The 10,789-nt window shown below is 41.2% G+C and overlaps 1 protein-coding gene and 1 long non-coding RNA gene across 6 annotated transcripts in view; one reads left to right on the top strand and one right to left on the bottom strand.

Annotated features, from left to right (window-relative positions):
* LOC116686441 (uncharacterized) overlaps nt 1-3,648 on the bottom strand; it is a 7,189-nt gene extending 3,541 nt beyond the window's left edge. Inside the window, exons 1-2 of the long non-coding RNA XR_004331256.1 lie at nt 3,637-3,648; nt 3,288-3,290 (exon numbers count right to left, since the gene is read on the bottom strand). This is a non-coding gene — a long non-coding RNA (uncharacterized LOC116686441). The remainder of the gene's footprint in view (nt 1-3,287; nt 3,291-3,636) is intronic.
* The window catches only part of LOC116686439 (palmitoyltransferase ZDHHC3), a 146,818-nt gene that overhangs the window by 77,104 nt on the left and 58,925 nt on the right, over nt 1-10,789 (top strand). For 3 of the 5 annotated variants that reach the window (XM_032511451.1, XM_032511452.1, XM_032511454.1), the window contains one exon: nt 7,938-8,068. The exons of 1 other annotated variant lie outside the window; for it this stretch is intronic. In XM_032511451.1, coding sequence (XP_032367342.1) covers nt 7,938-8,068 — 131 coding nt within the window. Of the gene's footprint in view, nt 1-2,485; nt 3,048-3,143; nt 3,361-7,937; nt 8,069-10,789 lie in introns of those variants that run through there. One more of the 5 variants, XR_004331255.1, reaches the window with a different exon arrangement.

The following is a 10,789-nucleotide window of genomic DNA, read 5'->3' as shown; positions in this document are numbered from 1 at the left end:
TAATGCTGTACTCGCTCATCCCTAATCTGTCGTGTATGTTGGAAACCTCTTTGTGCCATTTATTTCATATTGATTGGCATGTGTTTTACTTTTTTTTGTGCCCTGTGTGTTTTTATTCATAAATTGCATGTGTGTTTTTAATCATTGACTATTCTGGGTCTATTGTTTATTGTGGGGCTAAATACTTACACACAACTAGTCATTGACAGACCCCGCCCCCTTCCTCTGACATTGGCAGCGCTGCCCAGATTAATGGACTGATTCAGGACAGGTGTGGGTGGAACGTGCCTGGACTAATGATTGATTGAGGGCAGTTGTGGGAGGAACGAGAAGAGTGTAAAAGAGACAGTCGAGAAGCAAAAGAAAGCAAAGCACTGCCTTAACCAGGGGAGAACAGAAGGAAGGAAGGCACGCAGGAAGCCAGAGGACACACGATCGCCGTGGTTGGTCACAGCAAGTACAGCCAGACAAGTGGTGGGTGCAGATCGGAGTCCAACGCATTAAGGGAGTGCGAAGCAGCAGAGGAATGCAGATATTCAAATACGACCATGGCGACAGCTGCAACCATGATTTTGGTGCCTCCCTAATCCAAGGAGACATGCTTAACATGTCCACGTTTGAGACTAATTATCCGCCATTACATATTCCATATGGTTACCGTTCCATATATAACCAAGGTTACCGTGTAACAAAGCATTTCATTGCAGCAGTATCCATTCATAGCATTTGAAGACGAGGAGAACATTTCTCATTGTTTACTTTCATTAACAGTAAAGTTAGACTTTGAGGTCCGCTTCCCGTCTCATTTAAAAAAAGACAGAGAAAGGGAGCCATCTGAGTAAGTCAGTGCCACACTAAACTGCAGGCTGTAGCTGTGTGGGTGGGTCTCGGGCGAGAGGAAGGGAGGGAAAAGAGTGGCGGTACCCTCTAACGTTATTTTGTCTTTTCAATTTTTGAGATTATTTTATGGGCATTTTTAGGCCTTTATTTGTTTGGACAGCTGAAGACATTAAAGGGGAGAGAGAGAGGGGGGAATGAGCAAAGAGCCGGAGTTTTAACCTGATTGACTTGCAATTTGGTCGATAAAAAGGTAAAAAGACTTTGCCAAAGCTGAATTGCAAAGCTTTTGCGCTTTTGTCCGGTGTGAGCTTGGCTAGGTGTCCAATTCTACTGTCGCAAAACAGGTAGTTGTTTGTAACTCAAGGGTTCCTAATCTGTTCCGTTGTGTGATGAAATCTTCATCTGAATACGTAGTGTTACACCCTGCCTACACTAAAATGTTATTAAATGAATTACATCCCAATCATTAACTAAACCATGTAGAAAGACTAATAAAGCGTCCAGCGTATGATTTTAATAGTGTGTCAGTCAGTCGTAAGGGTCTACATAATCTGTGCAGCCAGCATTACAGTGTAGCCTATATTTGTAAATGGTTGCAATACCTGTTGTTATCTGTTTTGTTATAACCAGTCCCTCCAGGATTTCGCTGCCTTTTTGAGATTGTTGTGGCCCAAAATGCCGATTTTGCTGGAGCTTTTGTAAAAAAATTGCTATAAAATTTGCCATGTCTTTTGTATGTTTGTGGACTAACGAGAGGAACCGCATGACCATTACCACCTTAACCCCTGTGTGGTGTTCGGGACTGTGGGACCCGTTTTCATTGTTTGCTAAATAAAAAGTATGCTATTTACTATTTCTTCCAACTCACTGCAATGAAACTTAACTGTGTTCTCCCTCTACTGGGCCTGCTTTGTGGGCCTGCTGTGTGTGTGTGTGTGTGTGTGTGTGTGTGTGTGTGTGTGTGTGTGTGTTGTTTGTGTGTGTGTGTGTGGTGTGTGTGTGTGTGTGTGTGTCTGTGTGTGTCTGTGTGTGTCTGCGTGTGTCTGTGTCTGTGCTGCGTATATGTGTCTGTGTGTCTTTGCATCTGTACAGTATGTGTGCATGTCTGAGTCTGTTAGTTACGTTTACAGTCAGTGCATCCAATCGCACTATCAGGCATGTCTTTTTCACTTCAAATCACCAACTTTTGTAAAGTAAAACTGGCGACGTCCTGGAAAAATGATTATCTTACTAGGTTTTGTTGCTAGGAGACTGATGTTCTTGCCCACCAGCTAGTAGTTGTGACGTCACATGCAAAGTATGAATTCAGGGGCTGCATCCTTCGGAGGTCGGAACCTTCGAAGTTTATCCTTCAAGTCCCCCGAAGGCCGAACCAGCGGTTTCCAAAATGAGACTGTCTAGTCTTCGGAGCATTTCTTGTTTACGTCAATGGACGGTTCCGGCTTTTTCTTTGCGTCGAAGTGCTGCTCGTTTCGCCTAGCAACCTTGACAGCTGCAGCTGATTACCGGGGCCAAACAGCGAGGAGACCAAAGAGAGGTAAAATAAGATAGGCGAAAGTAGTTAGATTAAACAGTAATGTTAATATATTAACGTTAAAGCAGTTTCATGCTTCTTCCTTACAAAATAATTATATTTATTTAAAAGGAGAAGGCACAGAGACATGGATAGGGTGCCACTATCGAGACCCTGGTGTATTGTTCTTGCTGGCAAATGGGACATCGTACAGTGTGGTCTCCAGAGTGATTGGGATGCTTCGATCCACCGCATCGTTGTCAGTCACTGAGGAGGTGCTGGCCATTCGCCATCAGATCATCTACCTCCCAAAGACCCCCAGAAGACCTGGAGGCAATGTCTCATGGGTTTGCAGGGTTGGCGAGACACCGAGCCTTCAGGAAAGCAGCTGGGGCAATCTACGGCTGCCATGTCCGCATCAAGCCACCAGGTGGCCCTGTGTGTGATACCGGTGGTCACTCTACCATCCTCTAGGGCACTTCCTCCTTGCCGACTGTAGGTTACCCATGCCTCCAAAATCCACTCCTCCTCATCACTCCCAACAGGATGCCTGAACAAGGTGTGGGAGCCCAGCGCTTCAGCATCCCTCCCTCCTGGGCATGCTCTATTATAGAGCGTGCTTTTGGGTTGATGAAGACCAGGTTTCCGGGCCATACTGCAAGCGCTGAAGGTGTACTACTCCTTTGTACCTTACGTAAGTACTTACTTACAAGTGTTTTGTTATATATGTATATATGAGGTATACATTTTCCAAATTATGTTTTATGAATGCATTTTTTAACCATTTTAGATCATAATATCGTGTGTCATCCTCCAAAACATTTGCCTTGGGGCTGGTGACATTATGGTCCTGGAGGATGAACCTAAGAAGGATGTGGCAGAGGATGAGGGGGAGATTGATCTGGAGGCAGTAAGTGGTGCTCCCTGATGTAACCAGCTGACTGCAGAGGTGTTATTTTTAACAGGCAAGCGTTATAATAAAGAATTATAAAGCTATTATTCCTATTTAAAATTTTTTTTTTGCAGAACTTCAGTTCAACTTTATTTATCTCGAGACACTTTACAGATAGAGTAGGTCTAGACCACACTCTATATTATTTACAAAATTAAATTACAAAGCCCCAACAAATCTACTAATTCCCCCAAGAATAAGTAATTAATATGTGTGAGAGTGGCGAGGAAAAACTCCTTTAGGAAGAAACCTGAGACAGACCTAGGCTCTTGTTAGACGGAGTCTGACGGTGCCGGTTGGGGGTATGGTGCACAGTGGCAATAATAGGCACAATAAAGGTAATGGAACAATGACTACAAATGGTAATAGTAGTTACGAGTAGTTACGAGGTTTAGTGTGGCATAGCAGAGAATAGGTGGACGTAGCGGGATGCAGCAGGGTATAGCAGTGCAGCAGGACCACGACAACTGCTGCCACCAGATCTTGTTGTAAACTCGCCAGAACTAGGTTAGTAACAAGCATTTCTGGGACATGATGCACACAAATGGAAAGGGAGAGGCGAGAGCAGCTCTTATCAAAGAGGAGAAGAGTTTTCAGGTTATTAAATGTAGTGACGGTTTCTGCTTCCCAACCCAGATTGGGAGCTGGTTCCACAGTTGATAGCTGAAGGCTCCCAACCTACTTTTATGGACTCTAGGAAGTGGCTCTGAATTCTGAGAGCATAGTGCTCTGGTGGGACAATAAGGCACTAAGAGCTCTTCTAGATATGTTGGTGCTAGACCGTTTAGAGCTTTGCAAGTCAGAAGAAGGATTTTAAATTCAATCCTGGAATTTTACAGGAAGCCAATGCAGAGAAGCTAATACAGGAGAAGTATGATCGCTTTTCTTAGTTCTTGTCACGTGCTGCAGCATTCCGGATCACCTGGATAGTCTTAAGGGACTTATTTGAGCAACCTGACAGTAAGGACTTACAGTGGTCCAGCCTAGAAGTAACAAATGCATGGACTAGTTTTTCAGCATCGTTTTGAGACAGGACGTTCCTAATTTTGGCAATGTGACGAAGATGAAAAAATGCAGTTCTTGAGGTTTGGGCGTTAAAGGATATATCCTGATCAAAAATATCTCCTAGATTTCTGACAGTAGTGCTGGAGGACAGGGCTTATCTGGATAGCTCTATCTTTAGATAATGAAGTTTGGAGGTGTATAGGGCCCAGCACAATAACTTTGCACAGTTTTGTGCAGTGTTCCCAATGCATTGATATTATGGAATTAAAAGCTATTCTAAGGATTTTAAGCATTATTCACTTTGGTAAACCACTGCTATTATTCTGAACACAACTGTACTTTTAAGTTTTTGTGAGATTTGTTTTAATTTGCGGGTTTGTGAGTTATACCAAGGTGCTAGTCCTTTCCTTCATCATCTTCTTTTGAGAGGAGCAATAGAGTCTAAAGTCTCCATAGGCAGGTCGTAGCACTGTTTACAAATTTATCAATTTGGGAGGGACTAAAGTTAACATAAAGGCCCTCTGTTATTAAAGCATGACATTGAGTTGCTGAGTTAAATGTTGTAGGAATATCTTCTTTAAATGTAGCAATAGCGCTGTCAGATAGGCATCTAGTGTAGAAGCTTTTTGTCTAATTTAGTGTAGTCTGGTAGTAGGAATTTGAAAGTTATAAAAAAAAAAAGTCTGATAATACCAGATTCTGCAGAAATATTATTAAATCCTCAATTTCAATGCCAGGTGTCAGCACAAGGTCAAGGATGTGCTTAAAACAATGTGTGGCCTTATGCACACTTTGACTGAAACCAGTTGAATCTAATAATGAGTTGAAAGTAGTACTAAGGCTATCTTTTTCAACATCCACATGGATATCAAAAACACCTATGATAAGTACTTTGTCTGATTTTAAGGACTATGCATGCTAAATACTGAGAATTCAGATAAAAATTCGAAATACGGTCTTGGAGCTCAGTAAATAACAATGAATATAACTGGTTGTAATGTTTTCCGTGTCGGATGTTGAAGATATGTAACAATGCTGCCTATTAAAAATATTTCATGGTAAGAGATATCAAGTGTGAAATAAAGCTGTGAAGTAATATTTTCTGTCTTTTAGTAATTTATTACACATCATAGTGACATGGCAGCCAATTGACTCTGTGGACGATCCGGTGGAGAGATGAATCCCAAAAAACCTCTGGAGACCACCTATACCCTGTATGATGTCCCACTCCTGGACAAAGACACTTGGGTCTTTAATGTGTCACCCTGTCCAGGCCCAGCACCACCACCAGGGACTCCTGCTCAGCTATGTATATAGGAATTAAAATCACTAAAGGTCCAAGCCCGAGGCTGTAGGAACTGGGTTGCAAAGCTACGCGGTTCACACAGTATGGCTGTGGAACCCATGTACGGTGGCACCCTCCCACTGTACATGGTGGAAGGGTGTCATTTTCAGGACTGGTCCTTAACCCTGCATTGACCTACGGTTCAGCAATGTATCCACTTTCACCACTAAGTGGCACTATAGCAGAAAAAAACATGTTTGGTTTTTTAACTCCCAGACCATACACACATTCAAAAACCATATATCATCGTGTTCCATGGATCAAACTGAGTATCCTGATATAGGCCACGCCCATTTATGCCTGTGCGACCGATCTGCACAAAACTTGGCACGTAGCATCTCCAGACTGACCTGACAAAAATTTATCAAAAGAATTATTTGTATAAAAATTGCGCATATTACGCACAATCAAACTTGTGTAGCTAACTTTGAAAATACCAATTTAACCAAATAAAATGTTCCGTATTTATATAGCGCTTTTCTAGTCTTAACTACTCAAAACGCTTTTACATCATACAGGAAACATTAACACTTACACTGTGGCAGAGACTGCCGTACAAGGTGCCACCTGCTCATCAGATAAACACTCACACATTTTCACACGCATCGGGGACAACTTGGGGTTCAGTGTCTTGCCCAAGGACACTTCGACATGGGACTGCAGGGCCAGGGATTGAACCACAAACCTTCCGATTAGTAGGCAACCGCTCTACCACTGAGCCACAGCCGCCCATGCTATCAATGCAACTTTAGATTTGTGTTTGCCATGACTATCTGGAGGTCCCCCACACAGATTTTTTAATTGGCCACTAGGGGGCGCTACAAGTACAAAAAGTACTATACTATACTCTGTAATTCCCACAAAAGCAAGCATTTAGTGCGACAGTGGCGAGGAAATACTTCCTTTTAGGAAGAAACCTCAGACAGACCCAGGCTCTTGATAGGCGGTGTCTGATGGGGCCGGTTGGGAGTGTAATGCATAGTTGCAGTCAAAATAAAAGATAATGGAACGGTGACTAGAAATAGTAGTAATGAATGTCTTTATTATAAAGTTGCCGGTGTTGATCCTGATGGGGGACTTCAGATCCCAGAGTTCTTGGGGGCAGGGGGGAGGGAGAGAGGGAGGGTGTTGAGCTTCCTGACAGCCATAATGTGAACTGTCCCTGTGTATTAAAGGAACCAATAAACAAATTAACATTCATATGCTTTTGTCTCAATTAACGTTACCACTTTATGTAACGTTGCAACTGTTTATTTATCTGCTATACAGATACTCTAAAATATGTATTTATGTAACAGTAAGGAAAAGCAAATAACGCTTAGCGATATGTTACCATTACAATACTAATACTTATAAACTGGAATATTAATTCTAATTCAAATACAAGCCAGTTCAATTTTTATAACAATGGCTATATTTGACATCTACACAGTTAATGTTTTGCCTGAAATATTATCAGAAGTTAATTTAATGATGAAATATTACAAAAATTGTGGGTGAAAAAAGAACTTTGTCAGCTGCCTTTCTGCTGAATGCCAAAATGAATGCTGGGAATCCTGGCTACAACATCCTCAGAATTCTGTAAAAGAAGGCCACATTTGTGGGCTGCTTTTGAATGAGCCTTCGAAAAAAAAAAAATGAAATGGGACAGCCTTTGTCACGCTGGTATGACGCCATCAGACACAGCTACAGTTATTCTACCACCTACTGGCAACAAGAAGTAAGCCTGCCGAAAATCATCAATTTAAACGATGTGGTTTTTGATATACAGCAACGTGACACAAAAAGTGTGTTGTGCTGATGTTTGATGTTTCGCCATGTTTGTGAAATTACATTGAGCCGAGAAATGTGATTTTAAAACCTGTGATGTCACCATAATGTAAAGTCTATGGGACGAATGTGAACTCGCAGGCAGGGCCAGCAAGATAAACACTACTGCGCATGGTCAGTGGCCACATCTAACGGAAGTAAACTTGGAGCTTGGCAACTTTTTGGGGGGATGCGCCACTGAGCAACTCCCACGAATAAACGGGGCACCGCCGTTAACGTTGCATACAGGTCTTATAATTCATGCCTACTACCAACTACCCTTCCCTCTTAACTGATTAACACCCTCAAAAGTTGACAAGTGGACACACCTGTTGAGATAACTGTTTCACTGCTTAACATCCTAATTGTAATGTTGCAGATGGGTTAACAGTAAAGTGCAATTGGTTGTTTTTATTGTAGTGTACAATTTTTGGCACTTCATTTCTCTTCCTCCATGTCTTTTCATCTCCCAGAGTGCAGTTCCTTCTCTCCTCCAGCAACAGTCATCCTCCTCATACTCCTGTGCTTTGAGGGTCTCCTCTTCCTCATCTTTACCTCTGTGATGTTTGGCACCCAAGTCCACTCCATCTGTACAGATGAAACCGTAAGTGATCCATTTAGTGACCCACAATCCTTGTTCCTCCTAACTATCTCCTTCTGCTTTTCTCTGTGCTGCCACCCTTTGCATTTAACATTGTTTTTTTTCAACTGTAAATGGCTAAGCCTGCATGTAGAATAAGGTGCAGCAAATTCCCTGCAAGTGATAACTTTGACTTAAACACTAACTTTTTGGCATGTACTTACTTTTCAGGCAAACAACTTCAGTATTATAACATATTAAATTCGTGGTGTCTGTGACCACAAATCTGTCTGATATCAAGGATTGCTCAAAACAGCCACTGATCATTGTAAGCTTCTTATTTTCTGCACTAGGACAGGCGTAGCAACAGTAACTACCCTTGTTATACCCCTACTGGTTTCCACACCGACTGGTTGTGGCCTGCCTCTGTCACCACCATCTACTGTCTTTTATTTTTTTGTAGGTGGCTGGGATGTGGTTCTTACTTAAACAAACATTTTTGCGGCAATAGATTTGGTAAACGATTTGAAAATTGCCAGGAATATGTTTGTGATTGTGAGACGAATCTGGTGACAGTGGCAGGCCACAACGGGAGCTGTTAGGTGAACACAACATAGGGAAACCAGTTGGTGTGGAAACCAGTAGGGGTATAACACCCCTTTTATACGAAGACTGAGGTGCAAACTCTAGTTAACACATTTAATGTGCGTAGGAGTTGGGATTAGGGGTGGGCAAAAAACATTTTGCAAATTTTTTTCAGGCTGAATCAAAAAAAAGTTTAGTTTTTAAGGTTTTTAATAAGCTAGTTTCTGATTTGTACAAAAAAAACTAAAATGTTATCTGAACACCACACTAGTCCATTCTCAAATGTAACACTTAAAGTTTCTTCAAAAACTTATTAGTTACTTTTCAGAATATTTAGTGTTACTTTTCAAATAGTCAGGATTGACTAATGTAAGGCATGGCAGAAGTTCTGCCAGATATCCCTCAATGTCCGCTATAATTGTGTTTACATTCTAAACTCTGGTCAATTCGATGAACAGCAAGTTTTGAAGAAGATTTGGATCACGCAACAAGGCAGGCCTGCTTGGTTCTTTCGGGAAATAATTAAAAAAATAAATAAATAAAAACAATTTACAAAGAATATGTTTACGGCATTTACTCTCTAACTGGGACATTTTGGGACCTATTGGCCGGGAGGGATTTAGGCAAAATACACATGTCGATTTACTGGTAAAATCAAATTACGTTTTGTATCCAGGTAATTTATTTAGCTCACGTTACTGTGTTGTGTGAACATTTAACTTTGTTATAAGAATTGTATGTGGCGTTTTCTTTTGCTGGTGCCAATGTTCTACCAAACCAAGTTCTTTTCTGCGACCATAAAGATCCACCGTATTTAGGACCAGAGATTAGCGCTGACCAGCACTGTTTTTCAGCTATCCAGGACTGTGTTAGTGGATTGGCTAAATCTTGCTCCACAGCGCTGTGGAGACATGATTGTCAATGCAAGACTACATTTCGAAATCCACATGTAGACAGGGTTTCCGCGGGATATTAAAAAGTCTAAAAAAATTAAATTTTAATATCACATTTTTTAGGCCTTAAAAAGTCTTTAATTCGCTGAAGTATTGTGTTCTAGGTTTTAAATACTGTAATTTTAAACATTATTTTCCTATGTAAAGCTACTTCTAACGCTCATTTAAATGTTCCCAAAGCACTTTACAATGTTTTTTTTTTTTATTCTGTGGTGTTGTAATTCTTTCTGTTGCTAGTCCAAATATAATTCATTATATTACGACTACAAATGAGACACACATACAACTTTAGGGTTGGGTGATGTGGCCCAAAAAATAACAGATTTTTTTCACAAAAAAATTCTTGAATTCTCGACCTCCAGCACAGCTCGGTTATATCAGTAGCGTTTATTAGATATGTTGAGCCGCAACAGAGCTCCTCAACGCCGGCTCCGGGGCTCCGCATGGTGTTCCGTCAGGTCAGCGGTAAATGGTGGTTTAGTTATCCCAGAATAAGAGACTGTGGGCCGGATACAGAGCATCGCGAGCTGCCGGTCAATTCGGAGGAGATCACTGTTAAGTAATGAAACTACTAGTTAAGAAAAGAAGTAATGTTAGTCCTTGTTGCTGACATGTTGTTGTTTATCTTTATGGCACGTGTGGGGGGAGGGCTAAGCCCAGTCAGCGTAGTTCCGAGCCCAGAGGGGAGCGTTAGCGAATGATGAGGAGAAAAACAATTTTCAACAACGTTAACTACACATTTGAGTTAATTGATAAAATCAATATTCGCCTTGCCCTATACAACTTATATTGTAGCCAATCTAGACACCAGTCCTATAATGCCAATGAGGAAATCAGGGAATTGTTTTAGACAATGCTTCTGGACTCTGACTTTGTTTTTGATGTCATGGTAGAGGTCTTGAATTTCATTCATAATGGTATTAAACTATATTAAGTTTAACTTGGTAAAACCAGTAGAAACCTTGGTACAGCACTCATTCACCGTTAGTCCTATTTCCTTTTTTAGGAGTGACAGGGCCCCTAGCTTATAGTAGGGCTTATAGTAGCCTACTAGGGTTAGACAGTAGGGCTCGAATGTTTGGGCACCCCATGTAAAAATTTGTATTAATGTGCGTAAAGAAGCCAAGAAAAGATGTAAAAATCTCCAAAAGGCATTGAATGACAGATTAGACATTTGTATAATATGTCACAAAAAGTTAGATTTTAT

Source organism: Etheostoma spectabile, unplaced genomic scaffold (assembly GCF_008692095.1).
Source record: "Etheostoma spectabile isolate EspeVRDwgs_2016 unplaced genomic scaffold, UIUC_Espe_1.0 scaffold376, whole genome shotgun sequence".
NCBI classification, from domain to species: domain Eukaryota; kingdom Metazoa; phylum Chordata; class Actinopteri; order Perciformes; family Percidae; genus Etheostoma; species Etheostoma spectabile.
This window is presented reverse-complemented; position numbering and strand designations above follow the sequence as displayed.